The 21757-nt window shown below is 38.1% G+C and overlaps 1 protein-coding gene across 1 annotated transcript in view; it reads right to left on the bottom strand.

The window, feature by feature from the left end:
- The window catches only part of NCAPD2 (non-SMC condensin I complex subunit D2), a 37260-nt gene that overhangs the window by 335 nt on the left and 15168 nt on the right, over nucleotides 1–21757 (bottom strand). The window contains 23 exon segments of the mRNA XM_074266740.1: nucleotides 221–292; nucleotides 295–357; nucleotides 1752–1881; nucleotides 2033–2216; nucleotides 3153–3233; nucleotides 5543–5637; nucleotides 5723–5900; nucleotides 6296–6451; nucleotides 6538–6661; nucleotides 7846–7957; nucleotides 9154–9326; nucleotides 9785–9952; nucleotides 10031–10115; nucleotides 10204–10336; nucleotides 10604–10737; nucleotides 13643–13727; nucleotides 14078–14252; nucleotides 14547–14780; nucleotides 15081–15205; nucleotides 19153–19333; nucleotides 19417–19504; nucleotides 19601–19735; nucleotides 20123–20320. Coding sequence (XP_074122841.1) covers nucleotides 221–292; nucleotides 295–357; nucleotides 1752–1881; nucleotides 2033–2216; nucleotides 3153–3233; nucleotides 5543–5637; nucleotides 5723–5900; nucleotides 6296–6451; nucleotides 6538–6661; nucleotides 7846–7957; nucleotides 9154–9326; nucleotides 9785–9952; nucleotides 10031–10115; nucleotides 10204–10336; nucleotides 10604–10737; nucleotides 13643–13727; nucleotides 14078–14252; nucleotides 14547–14780; nucleotides 15081–15205; nucleotides 19153–19333; nucleotides 19417–19504; nucleotides 19601–19735; nucleotides 20123–20320 — 3109 coding nt within the window.

The following is a 21757-nucleotide window of genomic DNA, read 5'->3' as shown; positions in this document are numbered from 1 at the left end:
GAGGCTCCAGCTCATATTTTAATTGTGACCTTAGCTATCCACTCAATATCTATAGGCTTCCATCTGCCAATGACAGGCTGGGCCCAGACTGCCTTAAGGATTCTTCCAGCTCTCTGAACAGCCTAAGATTCTAGAATCATGAGGCAATAATGACCTCTAATTTAGGGCTCATGCACTCTTGACCCTAGGGAGTACTTCACTGTGGATTTGAAACATTTACCTTCATCACTGGATTCATCGCTGGAGAAGATGATTGCTGCCTTCTTAGAAACTACCTTTCTGGAGTTTGACGCTGTTTAGTGGTGGCCCTGGGTTGAGGTGTAACAAAGTCACTGTCTGAGGCAGTTGAGGGGTGCCCTAGATGAAGAGGTTATAAAGACATGGATAATTAGTCACTAGGTCTTCTTAGTGAAAAGACCTTCCTTTTTTAAGATTACAAATATTTAATCAACTTACTTTTTCTTCTTCCTATCCCTATACCAAACTAAAGAAAAACAAAATCTTTTATAATATATATGCCCAGTCAAGCAAATAAATAAATAAATAAATAAATAAATAAATAAATTAAAAAAAAAAAAAAAAAAAAAAAATCTCCTACTGGCCAAGTCCAAAAAATGTGTCTCAATCTGTACCCTGAGTTTACCACTTCTCTGTTAGGGACATCATTAGTCCTCTGAATTGGTCAAAGTTCTTAAATCTTTCAAAGTTGTTTGTCTTGCAAGAATATTGTAATCGTATAAATCATTTACTTGGTTCTGTTCACTTAGTTGTGTCAGTTCATGCATTCCTGCTATCATTTTCATGCAAATCCTCCTCTTCATGTTTTCTCTACAACTTTCCCCTTCATCATTTCTACAGTACAGTAGGACTGCATCATAATCATATAGTGTAATTTGTTCAGCCAAAACTTCAATTAATGGGCACCATGATTCCAGTTCTTTGCCAGGTTCTTTTCTTTTTCTTTGACCTCTTGTAGTATAAACCCAGTAGTGGTATCAATGGATTTTGTAGTTTGTAAACTTTTTGGAGACAGTTGCAAATTGCTTTCTAGAATGGCTAGATCAATTTATCAGTATATTAAATGTACCTATTTTCTCCTAGCTATCCCCCCCATTTTTTTTTTTTTTTTTTACATTTTCTCTTTTTTTGTTTAATTTTGTTAATTCAATGAGGAGTGAAGTGGAACCTCAAAGTTGCTTTAATTTGCATTTCTTTAATTATTGGTGATTTTGTATATATATATATATATTTTTTTTTTAATACAGTTATTGAAAATGTGGATTTCTTCCTCTGAACATTGCCTGTTCATATGCTTTGGCCATTTAAATCTGAGGAATGGCTCTTCTTAAAAAATTTGACTTTTCTTCCCAGTTGCCTACTCTTCTAATTTTAGCTACATTGGTTTTATGTGTGAAAATATCTTTTAAATTTTACGTAGTCAAAATAACCCTTTTTACCCTCTATGAATTCTTGCCTTTTCATGGATCTGAAAGATAATTTCTTCTCTACCTCTCACATATGAAAGTCATATACCCATCTGCAACTTATCTTGGTAAATGCTATGAGCTTCTGGTCTCTACTAAGTTTCTGCTAGATTACCTTTGCAGGGTTTTGGGGTTTGTTTTGGTTTTTAACAGTTTTTGTTAAACTCTGTGAGGTTGTTCTTCATTTCTAACGTGTGTCCTAACCAATAACTTCTCATTTGCGCCAGTGGTTCTTTCATACATTTTAACTTGAGCTATCCAACATACCATTAATGTGTCTTCTAGTTGTTGGTTGGGACAGCTGATCAGAACCTTGGTTAATCTCAGGCTCCTGTGTTCCATCTAGTCCTCGTGTGTGACAGGCCCGAAGTTTTTGTTCAAATTCATCCACCAGAGCCTGAAGTAAAAGTAGTTATTGTTGTTTAAGACAAATGATAAAGTCTGGAATAATCTAAGCCCTACAATGTTATTTTCTCTAGGCCTGCTTGGAGGCAGTAGAGATGCTTATATTGTTACCCCAGAAGAGAAGAGCTGTGAGTCCTACTCACCTTGGCTTCTGGTTTAGCCCAGCGACGAAGCTTGCCTATAGCTGCCAGAAAGGCACTGAAGATGGTCTCATCAGACAATTTGTCTCCAAAGCATTCAAAGTTGTCTTGCATCTTACGGAGGCCTCGTTCTGTCAGGGGTAGCAATGACAAACAGTAGGCCAGGTCTCTGTGTTGCCTCTCAGTCCTGAGGACACATTGGAAATTTATGAGAGTAGGTAGATGCAAGTATCAAATTAAGCAATCAAAAAACATTTGCTAAGGAGCCAGATATAGTAGATACTAATCCAAAAGTCAGTGCCTATGCACAAAAAGCTTTCATTTTATTGGACACATATAATAAGGGAATAGTAACTACAGAAGAAATGCTCACAGATAAATATATATAGCATATACCCCCCCAAAATTTTTTTTTTACAATGTAGGGTACAGGGGTAGGTACTAAGAACTGGGGAAATCAGAAAAGGCCTTTTAAAGGAAGTGATGCTTGAGCTGAACCTTGAAGGGAACTAGGGTTTCTAAGAGGCACAGATAAAGAGGAAGTTCATTCCAAGCACAGGAGATAACCTATGCAATGTCATTTCTGAGGACAAGAATGCAGGTCAACTTGCTTAGAATATAGGGGAAGAAATGTGTAACCAGCCTGGAAATAAAAGCTGTATTTTAGTTTAAAATAAAAATTCCTGAGATTTCTTGAGTAAAAGTATGATCTACATTTTAAGTCTATCATTCTGGCAGCTGTCAGGAGATTAAATATAGGACTGAATGCATGGAGCTTAACTTAGGAGTTATTGGAATAGTCTAAGAAATGATGCGTCTAGATATCTTCCATGTGCACCTGTCATCAGAAGATCTTAAAAGCCAGAGCAGAAACAGAACATAATGGGTCACTGAATCCAAGTTACTCACTTCAGAGATATTAAATAACCTGCCCAAGACCATAGGGGTATTAAGTCCCAGAACCATGATTTAAGCTCCTATTAAGTCCAAGTTTCTTTCCACTGAAGGATCATACCCCTTGTAGTAATCATCAAACATGATTCTAGTGAGTCTCTGGGGTTGGGAAGGAAGCCTTTTCCCCATTCCCTTTTATGGAGGGTTCCACACCCTGTAGTCAGCATACCGGGCTGTTCTGAACCTTTGGCACAGCTTCTCCACCAGACTCTCTGTCTGCTTGTCCTTGGTGATGTAGGATAGAAGTTGCCTGTGAGGAAGAGAATTGTGACTCCCTCATTAATAATCCTAACCACCAGGGTCTATCCTCTCCTATACTTACATTAAATTTTGCCACTCCCTTGCCTGGGTAGGACCTTCTTTTCTAAGGTCCCATGGGTTTCTTTTTTCTTTTATGAGTCAATTGGGGTTAAGTGACTTCCCAGAGTTACACAGCTAGGAAGTGTTAAGTGTCTGAGGCCACATTTGAACTCAGGTCCTCCTGACTCTAGGGCTTATGCTCATTCTATAGCACCTTCTAGCTGCTCCAGTCTTATGGATTACTAAATGACCTGCTACCTTGCCTACCTAGAGATTTCAATGCAATCTCAAAGATAATTTTGAACAAGCTGTAACTCAGCAGGACACAGAAACTAAGGCAACAATTTAAAATGAAAAACAAACTGAAGGAAGCACATGGACCAGGTAGGAAAAGAAATAGATTTTTGCAGGTCAGAAAAGGGAAAAATGTTCTCTATAAGATCCCTAGCAAGTGCTACCCTAGATATGGGTAGTGCTCCCTTTAAGAAACTAATCCTTTCAGACTGATTTATTCCTTCCTAATTCCCAGCCCCTCCTAGCAGATGCATTATCAATTCAAGAAGCTAGGACCTTGGATTCACAAATTCTGTCAAAAGCACCCATCTGAATTCCAATAGGAGATCCCGGTTCCCCTCCAAGGGGATGCATGATCAATTGAAGAAGCTAGGACCTATGATTCACAAATCCTGTTAAAAGGATCTAAGCTCTAGGTTCTGGCACAATTCTTTAGGAATTGCTGTGGATTGACAAAAGGTTGTCTTTTGTCTCTCTAGAGTGAGGACTCTAGAGATAGGAGAGAAGCTGCAAAAATTTGGAAAACTTTAACCCGTCCATAATCTAGACATACCTCTGCCTCTAAAATCCTTCCTCAAGCAGATGCTGAGCTTGAGGAAACTCCCTGGTCCAAATCCTTCCAGAGACAAAGGACCTTCTTTTGCATCTCAAGGCATTTCTAAATTCCTGCCCTCAAGTAGGAACTCTGAGAGTAGACAGCCCCCAGACCAAGGAGACAAGAGGCAGGCGGTTCTGGGGACACCACCCTTCTAGGGGGTCCCAAGCTAGCACTCTTTGATCTGTTCTGGGGAGATAACCGGAGAAACTTAAGAGAATCTGTGTTTGGGCCCTTCTCGCACTCCACTGTTAAATACAATGGAGTCTGTAATGGTCAGGCTGTAGCCTGAGAAGGGTCACTGAATTGGGGTGAGCGGTTTCTCCTTCAGGTCTTGCTCTCCCAGCAAGGTTTGGGGGCTTGGACGAACTACCCCACCCTCAAGTTCCAGTGTGAAATCCACAGAGGAGCCCTTGCCATTCGGGACACACAGGGTAAGATGGCATCTCTTTCTCCACCCCCCCCTCTGGCCTTTCCTCCCCCTCCCCCCATGGAGCGGGGATGAATTCAAGGCCTTTTTCAGACCTCTCCCCTGTGGCTTGGCAACCTGCCATTTAAATGCTCCCATCCTGTCCCCTTCTTGGGGTACTGTATAGTGGGAAGACTGGGGACTCAATCTTAATCTTCTCAAATCTCAGGAAAAGCTTTCACCATTTTTAAAAAATGGAACTTTGCAGGCCACGCCCCTCCCAGACCTTTTGCCTGGCTCTTAAGAGCCATAGCTTCCAGCCCCATACATTTTAAAACGGAACTTGGTTTCCCAGATTTGGTCATCTGCCTTAGAGCAATGCTTCCCATCACAGCCTTTTAACTGTAGAAGCCTCAAAATTACACTTTTACAAGCTCAGGAGGCTGTCTTAAAAAACAAAACCAAAAAAACCCAGGGGATTTCAAACTGCTCTAGGTTGTTTTTTTCCTGGCCTTAGGATACTATTTTATCTCTCCACCAGCAGGTGAGGAAAGTTTAATAGCCTTGTTATCTCCTGAAACCCAGCTAAATCCCTCTCTCACTTTCCTACCTAACCTTCTTGTGCCACAATTTCTTAATATCCGGACCCAGTTTCCCCGAATTGTCCTACTATAACCTGCCTCAGGTTATAAACATTTAATGTTAGGATAAAGGTTTTATTTCTTAGACCTTAGGCTATACTTATTCCTCCTAAATGTCCCCCTAAAAGGTCTTTATCCATTTTAGAGGCCAGCCGCATCAATGACCTGTCCTCTGGAGCAAGCAGAACAAATCATTTTTCACATGATCCTAAAAGTCCTTGAAGCCAAGTGTCACTCCCCTTTCTCTGCACATTCCTGGTGGGTGCCCACTCGGTCACCAGGAAATCTCAAGGGGATGCTTTGTGGACCAGGACACAAACCTCATGATGATGTGAAAAGGCTGTTCCTCCACTCCACTCTCAGCATCAGACAGGCGACTTATAATGTCAGGAAGGAGATTGTAGACTACATTGCCCTGTAGGGGAGAGAGGCAGCTGGAAGTACCTGTCAGACATGCACACTCTCCTTTCAGCCTTCCCTGGGTGGGCTCATTCTCTCACCTTGCCAGCAAGCTCATTGAAAAAGTTCTTCGCTAGAGCAGCAACTTCAGGTTCTGGATCAATAAGCAATACAGCCATCTCGCTCACCTGTCCTTTCACCCTCACCAGATCCTTCAGGATTAGGTGTGTCATTACCAGCCCTGCTGTTTTCCGAACTTGGGGAGCTGGATCCCGGAGTCTGGGGGAGACATGCAAGGCCAGTTCCAGTTTCATTCAGGGGAAAGGAAGACTTTCCCTGTGGGGACCAAGGCCCTGCGTGTGGTACCAAAACAACAAATTCTTCCTATTTTGGAGCCAAGATATCCCCAAAGCATGACCCCCATCACTCTTCATAATGGTGACTAAAAAGATGGGTTCAGAGGGCCTCAGACAAGGGGCAAAAGTCAGTGTCTTGATTTTTAGTTTTAGGTGTCCAGGTCAGCAATACGATTGGTCTCAAATCAGCATATGGCACAACAACTGGAATGTATACTCAAAAGTTATGTTGTTTAAGCTATGTTTCAATCACCAACTCAAATGACTTTTGCCTGATTTTAGGTTCCCAGCCCTTGGTGATAACATGGTATGTCTTACCTAGCATAAAGGTTAGGAGTCCAGGGCTCTACTAAGTTGGGGAACCGGATCGCCAAATCCCCAATGGCCACCATGAGGTTGGATCGAACCACAGGAAGTGAAGACTTTTCCAACATAGTAAAGAGGAGGCGGAGGTGGGAATCACAGAAAGTGGCACTGGAGGCAGAGAAAGGAAGGATACTTGAGGAAGTGATAATCCATCAATACTCTTTTAAAAGAGTGGGCCATTAAACAAGGCCTACCTGATCATGCAGAACTTGCCAAGAGCTAGTGAAGCAGCTGTAGAGAGGGTTGGGTCACTATAGAGGCCAGGGTTATTACAGACCTTGAGCAAAAGGGGCACAAAAGCTGAGAGTAACTGTTTGCCTGTTGGGAGAAAAATCAAATCAAATTTTAGGCTGAGACAGGAGCTGAAGTAGTATGCAATACAATATAGAACCCTGGATCCAGCAATTGCACTATGGATACCAGTCAAAGGGAAACATTTTTTTTGCACAAAACCATTCACAGCTCTTTTATCTGTAACAGCAAAAAATTCAGAAATAATCTCTACCTATTGACATGCCATATAGTGGATAGAAAGCCAGGCTTAGTGTCAGGAAGATACAGTATTAGACACATATAAGTGTAAATAGTGTGACACCGGGCAAGTCACTTAATCTCTGCTTTGTTTTCCTAAATTGTAAAATAGGAATCATTACATATTAATTATACAAAATAACATGTTATTTTGTATTTGTGTACAATACCACCTCTCCCAATATTGTTGTGAGTTTCAAATGACAAATTTGTAAAGCACTTATTATTAATACACTGCCTGGCTTAATAAATGCTTTTCCCCTTTCTTGTTTATATATCAGTGTATCAATTTAGTTAGATACTATTGCATTATAAAAATAAGAATAACAAAAAGAAATATGGGCAGATAGGAGGTGATACAAAATAAGGATGCCAGAATTAAAAGAATGGCAACAAAATCTTTGTATACAGATGGACAAGATCAGTAGCAGAGAAAGTAAACCATTATTGTTATTAAATTTTTAAGTTTGTATCCTATTTCTCTAAAAAACTCCTGTTGTTCTCATGCCTTTATAGTGGAGCAGAATCATGCTAAATGTGTGAAGCCTAAGACCAGCCTATCTCATCCAATTTAGAGAGAGACTGTGAGCTTCAGGCTAGACTGTGTCCATGACTAATGGACAAACCAATGCCCAATCTAGCTAAGTCCAGAGAAGTTGGCTACACGATTCCCCCCCCCCCCAAAGCAACTTATGTAGACTTTGTATTGCAGTGTGAAGGTCTTGTGAACTGCTGATGAAGGAAGGAGTGACACCAACTACATAATGAATGCTTGAATTTAGAGCTAAGTAGTACATTATAACTTAATAAAAATGTGAATAATTTGAATTCTCTTGCTGTTTTTTCCTCCCAACCCGTATTATATTTTTACTTATTGAAGATGTTGTTAAATTTCCTTCTAAAATTATGGTTTCTTTTTGAAAAGAAAATGAGCCTGGGATAGAGGAACAGTTTCTTCCACCCTCATTTACCATCCAGTAGCTCCATCTCACAGATACTTCGGATCAGCTCTGCCTCTGTGTCATCAGCAGAAGCACCTACTAGGCCCAATTCTTCCTCCATGGTACTCTCATTGCTGGGATTCTAGTCAAAAAGATTAGAAGATCATGAAATTGCTAAAGGCAATTAAATTTGTTTTTCACTTCTACAGAATTAATATAACACACTAAATTAAAGGGCAAAGTTGGAAACAAAATCCTCATCTACTCCAGAATTATTTCTAAATGACAATGTAAGCCTTCAGTAGAGAAGACAGAGTTCAAAATCAGGTAATCTGGGCTCAAGAAGCAAAAATTGTTACTAATGTTTTAAATAATTTGAATATAACTTGTTACATCTCCGTAGCTTAAATTAGGCAATGTCTTCTAATAAGTTGAACACAGATATACTATACACACACACACACACACACACACACACACACACACACACACACACACACACACACATATTTATTGTATAGAAGGGACCTTGGGTTCTTGAAAACTATTTTTCAGAGGTAAAAAGCTTAGCTAAGTTGGAAGGGACTCATCATCAGATCATCATTATTTAGTCATGGTAGTTAATTAAGGCATTAACTACAAGTGTGGTACCTTGGTCTGGGGCAGTAGAAGAAGTACCCACACTGATAAAAATCATACAGCCTAGTATTCATTCATTCATTCATTTTAACATTTTTATTTATTTCTTTCCCCCTGAGGCTGGGGTTAAGTGACTTGCCCAGGGTCACACAGCTAGGAAATGTTAAGTGTCTCAGACCAGATTTGAACTTGGGTCCTCCTGAATTTAAGGCTGGTGCTCTATCCACTGCACCACCTAGCTGCCCCCAGCCTAGTATTTATTAATGAAACATTTTTATTATTATAAATCTATTATATGTGTCGGTTTCTTTTTGTGAGGGGAAGGGTGAAATAAGAGAAAACAGATTGAAAATCACAGGTTGGCAATAATAACCACAATAATAATGATGATGATATAATAAAATCTTAAACTTTCAGCATTTAAAAAGATAAAACTCAATGATTAACAATCAACAAAATGTTTTTGTTCTGCGTCTGTATGAAATTGTATTACCTTTGACTTTAGTGAATAACATAAAGAAGAACCTCCCCTTCTTAGGCAGAAGTATATAAATTGTTGTGTTTATATATATATACCACTCTATTCTTTCAAAACTAGGATTATTGAGGTCTTACATGGGAAAATGACTGCTCTGAAGTCACACACAAATCAAAGAAAGGGCTAGCATGTGGGACAAGTGCTCAGATTCCCCATCTGACCTTTTCTTTCTGCCCTTTGGTCTTGGCTTCCTCTTGCTCTTCTTTTAGGACTCTGCGTCGTCGGAGCTCACTGCTCACTGCTTGCTCTAAATGCACCAGCTGTTGTAGGGCCACATCACCAGCCAAGGACAGCAGATTCATCAGCAGGAAGGTGGGAAGTGTAGGTGCTGCTTCTTCAGGAGAAACATACAAGTATACCTCAGAGCTCCTCTTCCTAGATTTCTAATGTTTTATTTCTTGCTTATTCTGATACTGCTCTGATTGAGGAAAGGCAGGCTTCTTTTTTTTATAAGTATGTATGCACAATATACATAAATAGCAGTTAAATATATATATTTACCCAAACCATATCTAGAAAGGTGCATGTCCTCCTGAAGCTAGACTTATACAATGCCAGGTAACATGTTCAGGATAGTCACAGGTAGTATTGCTTCTATCATGTCCTATTTCCCCATAAGTATCTACTCTTTGCTCCTTGGCAGCTGAAATGCTAGGAGGGTGGGAAGCAGGACATGAAGGGTTTCTGAACGTGTCACCCTGCCTGAACACCCCTGATTGGAAGTGGGACCTCTCTCCCAACCTAGGTATTAAACATCCCCTCTCTGTAGGCACTAGTTTGGTTCCCACTTACTACTGCCCTCCTCAGTTGTACTTGGGTCCTGTATTCTTTCCAGAGTCTGCTTTCCACAGCCTTGTAATAGTTGAGCACAGATCACTTCAGGTCCTTCTGCTAACTGGTAGATAAGGCTCACTGCCACCTCCTTGAAGGGGATCCAGAGTGGGTCTGGATAGGCAAAACCTAAAAGAAACTTAAGGAGTTATCTATTTCTCAAAAGGACATTTCCCTTTTCTTCATACCTCTATCTTGGCAAATTACCTTTAATCACCATTTCCCGAAGCTGCTCAAACAATCGGTGGTCTTGGGGCAGCCGGAATGGGGGATGGTTTTTGCCTAGGCCACGCTACGATAAACAAGGAGGTGAATTCTGGAGCAGGCAAAATCATCTTTCCTACCTCAACCCAGGCAGTGTATAACCATCCCACACTCACCTTTTGACTGTCAGAGATGTTAGCGATAGCCTGGCATACCTGCTGAGCCAGGCGATAATCCTGTTCTACCTTTTCTTCTAGTGCCACACTTACTAGTGTGTCCAGATTGCTGCCCACAATCTCTGGCTTTCCTCTGGGGGATAAAAATGCAAGGTTAAGCATATTTATATAATAGCATATATCCTAAATGTCTACTGGATAGTGAACCTGTAGCACACTGGAGCTTCCAATGGACAGAAAGAGCCCCTGAGTTTGGTTCTGCCCGGGGCCCAAGCCTCATATGTATGGCATCATCAACCACATTGCTCAGTTTGCTATTTACTGGAAGGCAGAGGAAGATGACAACAAATCTTCCCTCAGACCTGGTCTCTTCTCTCAGACCCCACTCCATGAGCCTTACTTTGCCATCATTCCAAGTAACATGACAGAAGAGCAGCGCTCCAGGGGAGAGCAGGAAACCTTCTCAGTAACACGTTCCCACAGCAGTTGGGTTACTGCTGGCTTCAGTTCTCCTTTCTGCACAAATTCACACAACTTAAGAAAACATAAAGAAGACTTATTAGGAGATTAAAAAAATAAATAAATAAAGGTTCCCCCCCCCCCCCCCCCGAATACTTTAGGACAGAACAAAGTTTCAAAAGGCAAGGTAGCACTAAGAGCAGGTGTTCTACTTTCCCTAGGAAATGTGTAGGAACACATCAACTGTTCATACTAATTAATACTTCCATCAAGTAATTCCCAAATCTATGGTCTTGAGCCCTGACTTGTTTTTCAAACCATTCCATAGTTCCAACTGCAACATGAATATTTCTATCTATTAAGATGACTTTTTTGAAAGAAAAAAATTTAAAAGAATTTTAAAATGTTTAAAATGTTTTATTGTAATTTGATTTTACATGTCATTTTCAGCATAACATAAATGACCCATTGAATCTTCCTTTGTTAAAAAAAATTAAATTAAATTAAACCAGCCAATTGTTGCTGACAGTACACACAGCTCCATGCCCAAGAATCTTCTCAATCTCTCCAGAAAGGAGAAAGGTTGTTTTCTCACCTGATTTTAATTAAATGGAGCTTAGCTTTATTTAAGTACTATATTTATTCATTATAATATGTATATTGTTCTTTTTCTGCTTATTTGACTCTATTGGTTCATCAAAACCTTAACTTGGGTTTGAATCCACTATATTCATAATTTCATATGATAGGTTCCCCCCCCTTTTTAAATATGGGATGTTCTTTCTTTCTTTCTTTTTTTTTAAATGTGGGGTATCTGTTCAAAGTCTTGGTAAAGAAATTCCCTATATGAATGTATTTTGACAACTATTAAGCAACTTAACGTATTAAAGCCTGCTTGGGAAAAGAGGGGTTAAGTGATTTATGTGTGTGTGTGCGTGTGCACACGCAGTAGCACATAGAATTTATTTAACCACTTCCTCAGTTAATGTTTCCAAGTTTTTTGCTGCCACAAGAACTATCAATATTTCGATATAGATGGAGTTCATGTGCAACACTGAGATCATTCCAAATATGCTCTTAGTTCGTCCACCATGACTACTTCTGTCTTTTATTGTCAGGGACCTTTTTGAATATGAACTCTTCATCTCCTCCATTCTCACAAGATTTAGGAGCTGGAAGGAATCTCAGAGGAGTTTTAATCCAACCCATGTTGAACAAGGCTTTTCTCCCACTTCAAACTGGTCATCTGGCATTCACTTCAAGATATTCCATGAAAGCAAACCTTTGACTTTTTAAAGCAGCCAATTCCACATCTGAATAACTTTAACAAATAGAAGCCTTTCCTTCTTTAAAATCTAAATTGGCCTCTATGCAACTTCCACTCATTCCTACTTCTGCACCAGAGGCCAAGCCAAACAATTATAATCCCTCTTGTTGTTTCACTCAGGCACAAAACGTTGGGAGTCACCTTTGGCTCTTTCTTTTCCACTTTACCAAGTCTGCCTTTTGATTGAAATGTCCAACATTCTTTCCATTTTTAGCATATTAGTACAAACCCCTCTCATTTCATGTTGGTATTATTGCCTTAACACTTGTCTTCCTGCTTCCAATTTCTCACCTCTCTTCAATCTACTCTGCATACCTGTCAGCTTAATTTTCCTTAAGTAAAGTTGGTCTACTTTCTTTTTTATAACTAATTCGATCCATTCTTTACTTAAATGCTCCCTTGTCATTGTGGTAAAAGAGCTCTCTCCTTCACTTCTATAAATTTTATGATAGGACCCTTTATATAGTCATGATCCATTTAGAATTTACTCTGTTATGTGATGTAAAACATTAGTCTATGTCTAATTTCTACTAGACTACTGGAAAGTAGATATAGGAATGCATCATTGGTGGAACTATAATTGATTCAATGACTCTGGAAAACAATTTGGAGCTGTACCCCAAAAGATACCAAGTTAAACAAAGGCTAAGATACCCTTTATAAGGCAAAACATATATCACAAGGAAATAAAGGATAATCTACAGGAAATTTTTTATATAAACATTAGCAATATTATGATTACTGTTATTGTTGGTGGTGGAAAATGGGGATAACAAAGCACCTACCTGGTAGGTTCTTCACTTCCAAAGCAAGGGAATTAGATTAGATGGCAAATGTCTCTCATAAATTCTAGTACTCTATGATTCTAGGTTATCTTCCTGTTCAAAAATGTTCATAGGATTCCCATTATCTACAGTAATAATAACTATGACATCTTTGTCATAGTTTTATGGTGTTTTAAAGTTTACAATGAGGTACAGCTGTGCTAGTTGTTGCCCCCTTCCCCAAACCTTCTTCCGTCTCAATTTACAGGGATTCTCAGCGAGGCAACTAACTGTATCATCCTCTCAGCTTCATCCATATTGGTAACCTCAGAACTTTAGGGTAATAATGCTTTACAATAGTCCTGGGACCCCCTGATCTATAGGAAAAAACAGGACTACACTGCTGTCACATTCAAAGTTCTCTAGAATCTGGTTTAACTTTATTTTAATCTTTCCAATTTTATCTCTTATTCATTCTGCTACAGTCAGAAGAGGTTATTTCCCTTAATATCTTCCAAATATGCCATTTCCTACCTCTGAACCTTTGCTCGGGGCTAAAGATTATCAGGAATTCTCTTCTTTCAATTTAAATCAAACTCTTTCTTCAAGACACAGATCAAATCCTACATCTTCCATTAGGTTTGAATTCCTTCTCATAGACTTTATTGCCTAAATTAGTCCTTTTGGCACATAACAGTATTTAACACTATTTAAATATTTTGTCTTCACAGATAGATCATGAACTCTAAGTCTTTCTGTGGAGATGTAAAGAAAGAATAATGTTTTTCTTTTGCATTCCTCACCCTGCCTAATTCAATGTTAGGCATAAATTTACTAAACACTTGATGAATAAATGCTTGAAGTTAAGACAGAATGTGAAGACACTTACAATTTCTTCCAAACACTGAATTGTCCCAAGTGAGGCATCCACCAGGAGCAGAGAGAGGTTCTGAATTAAAGTCTGGGCCTTGGCTCTGTGGGATCAGCAGTAAGCAATTTAATAATAATAATAAAAAAATTAATAATCCATTTACAATTCCTTCAATTTTAATTTATATCAGGAATGCAAGGACTCATAAAGAGAATGCACAACTTGGGTTGTGACTTGACTAGTGAAGCTTCTAGCTTCTAGCTGACACAACTATCAGATGGAGTTTATAAGAGACTATTATCTTAGTTTGTTATTTCCCTCATAATCTATAGCCCCAAAGTGCTGCTTCTAGAAGGGTTCCTCGTGAATGATTGATTAAAAAATTTCCACCAAAAAACCTGACCCCATAAAAATCAATTAAAAGGAAACAGAAATGGAAGGTTCTCTATATACCTGGCAGAATCTCCTTTGGGATGGAGGTAGAGCTGGCGGTAGGCATTGAGCACAGCTTCCCTGACACCAGGTTCCTTGGACCACACAAGGGGTAGCATTCGACGTACCCCCAACAGTGCTTGTGGTACTCCAAATTGGTACACCATTACAAAGAACTCAATCACCTCTTGTACCACTAAGGAGATAAAGATGGCCATTCCTTCTCAACATATCATTAAAAAGCAGCTGCTTCTTTCGAGTCAAATACAGTTCTGTAGATAGAAATTTTCCCACAACAATCCAATTCCATGTCCATACCCTATTGCAAATAGAATTTATTTGCTGCTAGTTAATGGATGAAGTCAATCAACCTAAAGAGACAACAATTTTTACATTTAAATAAACTATCTCTGAAATACTAAAAGGATGGCTGCTTCAACTGTTGAACCCAGGGACATTAGCTCCTCTTCATAGAGGGGCCCTAGCATACCTGAAGTGGTGTTTTCATACATCATCTTGCTGATGATACCAATGGCTTCAGTGACTTGCAAAGAAAAGTTGTAGGCATCCTGCAGATACTGTACTAGCATCTCTTGCTTCACTAATTCTTCTTTGTCACTATTATTCTCTACCATCCCATGCTTGTCTTCAGGTACAGCTTCCATTGAGGCTGTTTTGTCTGGAGAAACCTGTAGATTCTTGTCCTGAGTGGAGCTTGTGGGGCCTAGAATTGTAGATATTTTTTATTGTATTGAAATGAATGTTTATAAAATCCTGGCAAACATCTTTAGGTCTTTCCCTTTTTATTAAATTGGACCCAAACTGGTCACACTTCTCCTCCCACCCCTCAAAAACAAACAAACAAACAAACAAACAAACAAACAAATAAATAAATGTTCCTTGGTGGCAAAATGAATGCTTAAATCTTTGAACGATTAAGGATTGAAAATTTCACTGAGGTTCTTAGACTACTGTCATTCTAATGCTATATGGGTCCTGATGGAAAGGGGAATAAGAGTATTACCTCTGAAGATGTTTCTTAGTAGATTCAGGATTTTAGTTTCTTCTGATTCTTCTTGGTTTATATGTTTAAAGGGAGCTTCGTCCTGGAAGTGGTGCACAGCCTTTTGGGTGAGAATGATGGCATGCCTGTAAGAACCCATTTAATCAGAAAAACTTAAACCAGAAAAGCATCAAGGTACATTTTTTTAGCTTGATTCAGTCTCTTTATAGTTTTCCTCAAGGGGCATTCCTAATTTCAACAAATCTTCAATGTTGTTGCCAACAAGAAATAGGGATACTTCTACTAAATAAATGAGGGTTGCTTGACATTATATAGGTACACAATAACTCTGGTCAATATTTTCAAAAAACACAAATTTCTGTCAAATTCTCCAGGAACTCAAATCAGGTTAGTAACACAAAGCAGCATAGGCTTAGATCCAAAAATCAAATTCTTTCACCAAAAATCACCTTAAATCTGTTTTAAAACATTAAGTACTATTTAAATATTGCATAGGAAAATCATAGGTTGCTAGGTGCCAAGAGAATTGTTATCATATTTAAATTTCAAGAAATATCCAATCTGGGAAAGAATTCTATTGGAAAGAGCCAATTTTTATTTCTCTATTCTTCTTTAAAAAGAAGAGATAAAAAAAGAGAGAGAGAGAGAAATCCAAACCACTTAATAATGAAAGAAATGTAAATCAAAGAACTCTTGAGTTTTTATTTTATATGTAGAAAATTGTAAATGATGACAAAAAAGATCAACCAATCAAGGTTCATAGAAGGGATTGTGGAATAATACATGCATTAATATGTTATTTGTAGAATTGTGAATTAATCTTAAGTATTCTAGGAAACAATCTGGAATTACTCTAAGAAAGTAACAGAAATTTCCATAATCCCCCCCACCTTTTGTATAAAGTTAAGTGTGTGTGTGTGTGTGTGTGTGTTTGGTTTAAGTGACTTCCCTGGGGTTACCTTTTAAGACTTACAGATTGCACTGCTAAAAATATACTCAAAAAAGATTTAAAAAGAAAGATACCATATATTTCTTGTAGATTTAAAGCAGCACTTTTTGTAACAGAAAAACACTAGAAACTAAGTAAATGTCCATCAACTGGGAAATGGCTAAACAAATTTTGATACCAGTGCAATAGAAAGACTTTTATAAACTGATAATATAAGACAATCTATACATTATCTACAACAATGTAAAGAACAAGCAAAATAGGAACTTTGAATCAATTCAGCCATTCTGGAGAACTATTTGGAATTATGCCCAAAGACTGTACACATATTTTGACTCAGCAAAACCACTACTAGGTCTTGATCTCAATTAGATGGGGGAAAAAAAAAAGATCTATATGTACAATAACATTTATAGCAGTACAACTGGGGAATAACTGAATAATCTATTGTATACTGATTATTGGATAACTTGTATGAATGCAGCAATTATTAGGCTTTAAGAAATGGTCAAAGGGATGGTTTCAAGGAAATCCAGGTAGACCTGTATGAATGATTACAGAGTGAAGTCAGAAGAACCAAGAACTTTGTAAAGAATTAAGAAATTTGATTAAAGAAATGACCATCTGTGACTCTTGAGGACTGATGATGAAAATATATATCCACCTCCTGACAGAAAAGTGGTAAAGGGAACAGAAGAGACATGCATTTTGGGACATGCCTAAAGTGTGGATTTATTTTGTTTGATGATGTGTATTTTACAGGGATTTTGTCTCATCCACTCTCTTTTCCCCCAATTTTGGGAAGTAGAATATTAATAGCATTGTCAAAAAAAAAAAAAAAAAAAAAGCCAATGAAACACTTAAAACTGTATCAAAGAGAAGGAAATTCAGAAAGGAACATATGAAGACAACTTTGAAAGCAATATATTCAGCTTTTTATACACCTAAAAGGAAAATCAAGCTGTATTAGAAGTCTAAGAAATTCATAGTTTTATGAGCTCTCATCTGTTGTACTCTGGACAAGAAATCATCAATTTATTTTATATAAATAAAAACGGTTGAACTGGATGAAACATCTAATTTAAACATCTTCTAGCTCTAAGCTTCCTCTTCCTCATAATCTTTGTGACCAAAGATAGTCTTGCAGGATACCATGTTTATGTTAAAAGACTGATACTATATAACAGCAAAGTCAACTGAAAAGTAGCAATAAGAAGGAATAATATCAACAAGAATCATAGAGGATGGGTAGGCACGTATGGATTACTATCTGCATCACTTCAGGAAACTCTTGCATTATTAAGATGATAAATCACGTTGTGTCCCTTAACACACTCCATAGTCAAGCTCAGATGAACTTTTATGTTATTCCCTAAACTGGACATTTCATCTCTTTGTGTATGGCACAGAATTATCCCTTATGTCTATGATGCAATCCTTCTTTCTAAGATCTTTCTTTTTCCTTTAGGCTCACTTCAGATTTCATCTAGTTTTTGATGGAATACTCTTCTCTCTTGGCCACGGTTAGTGTTCTCTTTTCTTAGAGTTCCTTCTATTTATTTATCTACATATGTGCATGTCTCTCCAATAGAATATGACAACAGAAGCAGTTTCTTTTTGTTTTCATTTCCCCCAATATGCAGTATTGCATGTAGAAGGAAATTAAGAAATACTTATTGTTACTGAATTGCTCCATTCTGATTAGGACGGAAAAGAGCAGTGGTGACAGCTGTGGCAAGGTCCTGGAGAAAGTGGAAAGGAACATGCTTATGAGTAGATAGATTAGTATAAGTGAAATGTAGATAAACTGCTATAATTAAAAGAAAGTAGACTAAGGACTATCAAAGCAGAGAAGTTTGGGGAAAATGGAGAAAAAAAACTTGGGGAATTGTCAGATAGACTTAATCTTCTTATGAAGAGAACTGTCTTTTATAAGGATAGGTAACAAAATTCTTTAAAAGAAAAAAACCCATTAGATCAGTTACTTTCAAGAATGAGACAAATAATAAAAGCAAAAAACAATGAAGAGGGAGAATGCTTAGAGTGTGAAACAGTTTAAAGAAGTGATCCAGGTGACGTGATATGAGTTGGGAAGAAACAAGTCACTTTCGGCTGGGGAGGATTGGGACAGGACATTCAAAAAACCTTCATGGAATAGGAAGCACATGACAAGAAGAGACTTCACTGACTGGAGACTGAAGGGAGAAAGAAAAATCCATTCTAGATATGGGAAATAGTTTAGTAAAAAGAAAAAAAAAAAAAAGTATAAGGGCAGGATAGGTACTCTGAATGAAGAGAAACTTGGCTAGAATATTAAAGTAAGGAAAGCTATCAGATAAATACTGTAAAGATAGCTAGTTTAGGGGAGATGAATGGTTTGAAAGTCAGTATCAAGATTTTATATTTTTCTTGCTAGGAAGCAACTAAAGGCATTTTAATAGAGTGATGCTGTCAAACTGATGCATTAAAATTTCTGGGTGGCACTAAGAATACTGTCATAAAAACTAAGAGAAGAGAGGATAACAACAAAAAAGGAGGGAAATGGCTAAAAGTTTATATAAAGTTCAAGTAGGATGAAAAAAATTCTAATGAATTTTATAGTAAGATATCACCTAATAGAGAACTATTATAATCAAATAACGGCGAGATACCAGGCAGCAAGGGGTAAAATGTGGATTATAAGGATGAGTCAAGATAATTTTATTCTTCCAGTTAAGCAGTGAAAAGGAGGAAAGAGAAAGAGGGGACAAAAGTCTGAGGGGATAGCAAAGTCAAATAAAGATATCTAAAACAAAATAATAGAAGGTATCAAACTATACCTGGGTACTTATTTCCTAAAGACTATTTTTATCTAATCATCTTTAAATTTTATATATGTCGCTTGAATTTATTTTAATCATTTTTAGAGAGAAAAATGACAAAAAAGTATACTTATCTCAATCTCAAAAAAAACCTGTTCATTAAAGGTAATAGGCATTTATCTTTCAGATTCAGGTCACCTGGTCTGATGAGAATACCCAGAATCATACTCTTAACTTCCATTTCTGTTCAAATCTCATCAAAGTTGAAAGTAAACTATAATTCTATATAAATCAAGAGCAGAAGTTATTTCCTCCCACTTACTTATAACTAGTCTTGACAAGAAGCTGCTGGATGCGCTTTACCACTTCCTCAGCTGTTTCTGTATCACCAAGGTTTTCTCCTTCCTTTCCATCTCCTTCAGGCAATTTCAGGAGTTGCTGCAAGGTGGACTGAAGCTCTGGCAACATGGCTTCCCACTCCTCTTCAAGATCTGGCACCACACCTAGGGAAGGAGACTTATTTAATGTGACTTCCAATCTGTATTTGTTCTAGTGCAATAAAAGAATTATATGGGTTAGAGCTCACAGGGAGCTGTAGCTCGACGCTTGGCTCTCATTTCCTGCAACTTCTGTGTCTCCTTCTGAAGTGGTCTGGAGAGGTCAGTATCACTTAGCTATGAAAATGGAACAGATATCAAGAATTACTAAAGGCATCTAATCCCAATTCTTATCTTTATAATCTTTTTCTGCTGAGCAGACAGGCTGCTTACCTTACATGAATAAGGGTTGTTGGCTAAGAAGGTGGCCAGCAGCTGGATAGCATTTTTACTCACTAACACTGATTTGTCAGCTAGACGCCCCACTGCAAGGGTCACTACTGCCTGGAAGCGTGTCAAGGGAAGTGCCTATGTGGAGAATAAGGGAAGTTTCAACCCATAAAACATAATATCCCACAATATACTTGATATTTCTGATTTGACTAGGTGACTTATTTTTAGGAATACTGAGATATAATACAGGATAGCTAAGGGAGTTGTTCTTGGTTAATCAAGAAGGTCACTAATGTCCTTAAGTGTTGCTTTTAAATAAGGGTTAAGAATCTCAATGCTTTATATAAGATGACCTTTGTTACTACTGACAGTAAAGACCTAACTTTATAGGAACAAACAGGGAAAACTACAGTACTCTTTTGGAGTAGATGTAGAAGCTTTACACTCTGGACACTTACTTCAGTCTTGATAATCAGATATAGCCTAGATTGTCAGGGGCCCTTCTTCATAAGAAGATCTCACCTTCTGCTGAACTATTCGAGTAAAAAGTTGTAACACCCGGCTTCGCACAAACGAGTTAACATCATGACAATGGGCCTGTAAAGTGTCCAAGAATTGATCCCGAGTGCTCCGAGCTGCCTCTTCCAGCTGATCCCCATTCAGCACCTGCAGCACCATTTCTGTCATAGCTGCAAGAACTGCATTGCGCATCATATAGTTCTAGCAAAAGGAGAGAAATGCACATTATGAGCCTCTAAGCAAAAGCTGAGGCAAAGAGAGCAATAACTAACTTAAAACAGTTTTTATTTATAAATAATTTGATTTCCACAAAATATATAAACATTCAAATATAAGATATCTCAAAAGTCTTAGTATAGTTTTAAGATACTAAAATTTAAAAGATAGTACATGACATGGAAAGTTTTCAGTGAAGAGAAGGAAGAGTAGGTTTTTAGTTTTAAGCTATTACAGCTTACTAGTGCACTAAGACTTTTAGAACATTGTAGAGAGCCATAGACAGTGGGGGAACTCTTGGTGAGGTATAAGACCCTTCAGCCCAGAGGAAACCTGCTGACAATGTCTGGTTCAGCTCTCATCTCCCCTTGAGGGCATCTCTGTCTTCCTGAGAAGTTGGGGGGAGGAGAGGCAGGACCATCTGTATTCTACTTGAAGTAGGGATACTTACAGTAAAGAGATGCATTTACATATTACTAGCAGGGTGTTTATAGTTAGCACTTGCACAGTGTACTGTGGTGATGTAATGGTACTCTAGTTGGCACATGCTCAGTGTATATTGTAGTGATATGATTGTACTAAGATATTTAGGGGCAGGGGCAGCTAGGTGATGCAGTGGATAGAGCACCAGCCTTAAATTCAGGAGGACCAGAGTTCAAATCTGGTCTTAGACACTTAACACTTCCTAACTGTGTGACCCTGGGCAAGTCACTTAACCCCAGCCTCCAAAAAAAAAAAGATATTTAGGGGCGGAGAGGACTTGAAAGAAATAGACTCCATCTTTGACCGTCCATGTGGGTGCCTGCCTCATCACTCCTCCACTAAGACCAAGGACTCGGGATGGTCCCAAGATCCTCTAGAGAGCTAGTCTGGACGGTATATTTTGGCACCCCAGCTTAGGGGCTCTAGAAAGCAAATTAGAGAACATCAAAAGTCTTATAGAGGAACAAAAACCTAAAAAAATACAGCACAAATAAAATTTAACCAAAAAAATCCCTAAAATTATGCAAAACACAAATCAATTCAAATTAACAGAATATGAAAGGATCTTAATCCAATTTTAGAAAACGAAATTGAAGAGATGGAAAACCAAAATGGTAAAGTAAGGGTAAAGACTCACCTGAATTTTCCCAAATACCCCTACAAACAACTTTTAAAAATGAATTCTAGAGCAACAAAAGTGACAAAAGGTTGGGTATAAAACAATATTCTATTTCAAGACAAGTTAGAAGGTTGGGAGGAAAAGTCTGTCTCCCTGGGATAAGAGTTATGCAATGCATACTTCATTTACACTGCAACCTTCCTCTCTGAACACTAGATAAATCTAGCCAAAAAATAATTAAGAAAGAAGTTAAGGAGATGAATAGAATTTTTTTTGGGGGGGGAGAGAAGACATGATAGATTTCTAGAAGAAAACTGAAT

The sequence above is a fragment of the Sminthopsis crassicaudata genome, chromosome 5 (assembly GCF_048593235.1).
Source record: "Sminthopsis crassicaudata isolate SCR6 chromosome 5, ASM4859323v1, whole genome shotgun sequence".
In the NCBI taxonomy this organism is placed as follows: domain Eukaryota; kingdom Metazoa; phylum Chordata; class Mammalia; order Dasyuromorphia; family Dasyuridae; genus Sminthopsis; species Sminthopsis crassicaudata.
This window is presented reverse-complemented; position numbering and strand designations above follow the sequence as displayed.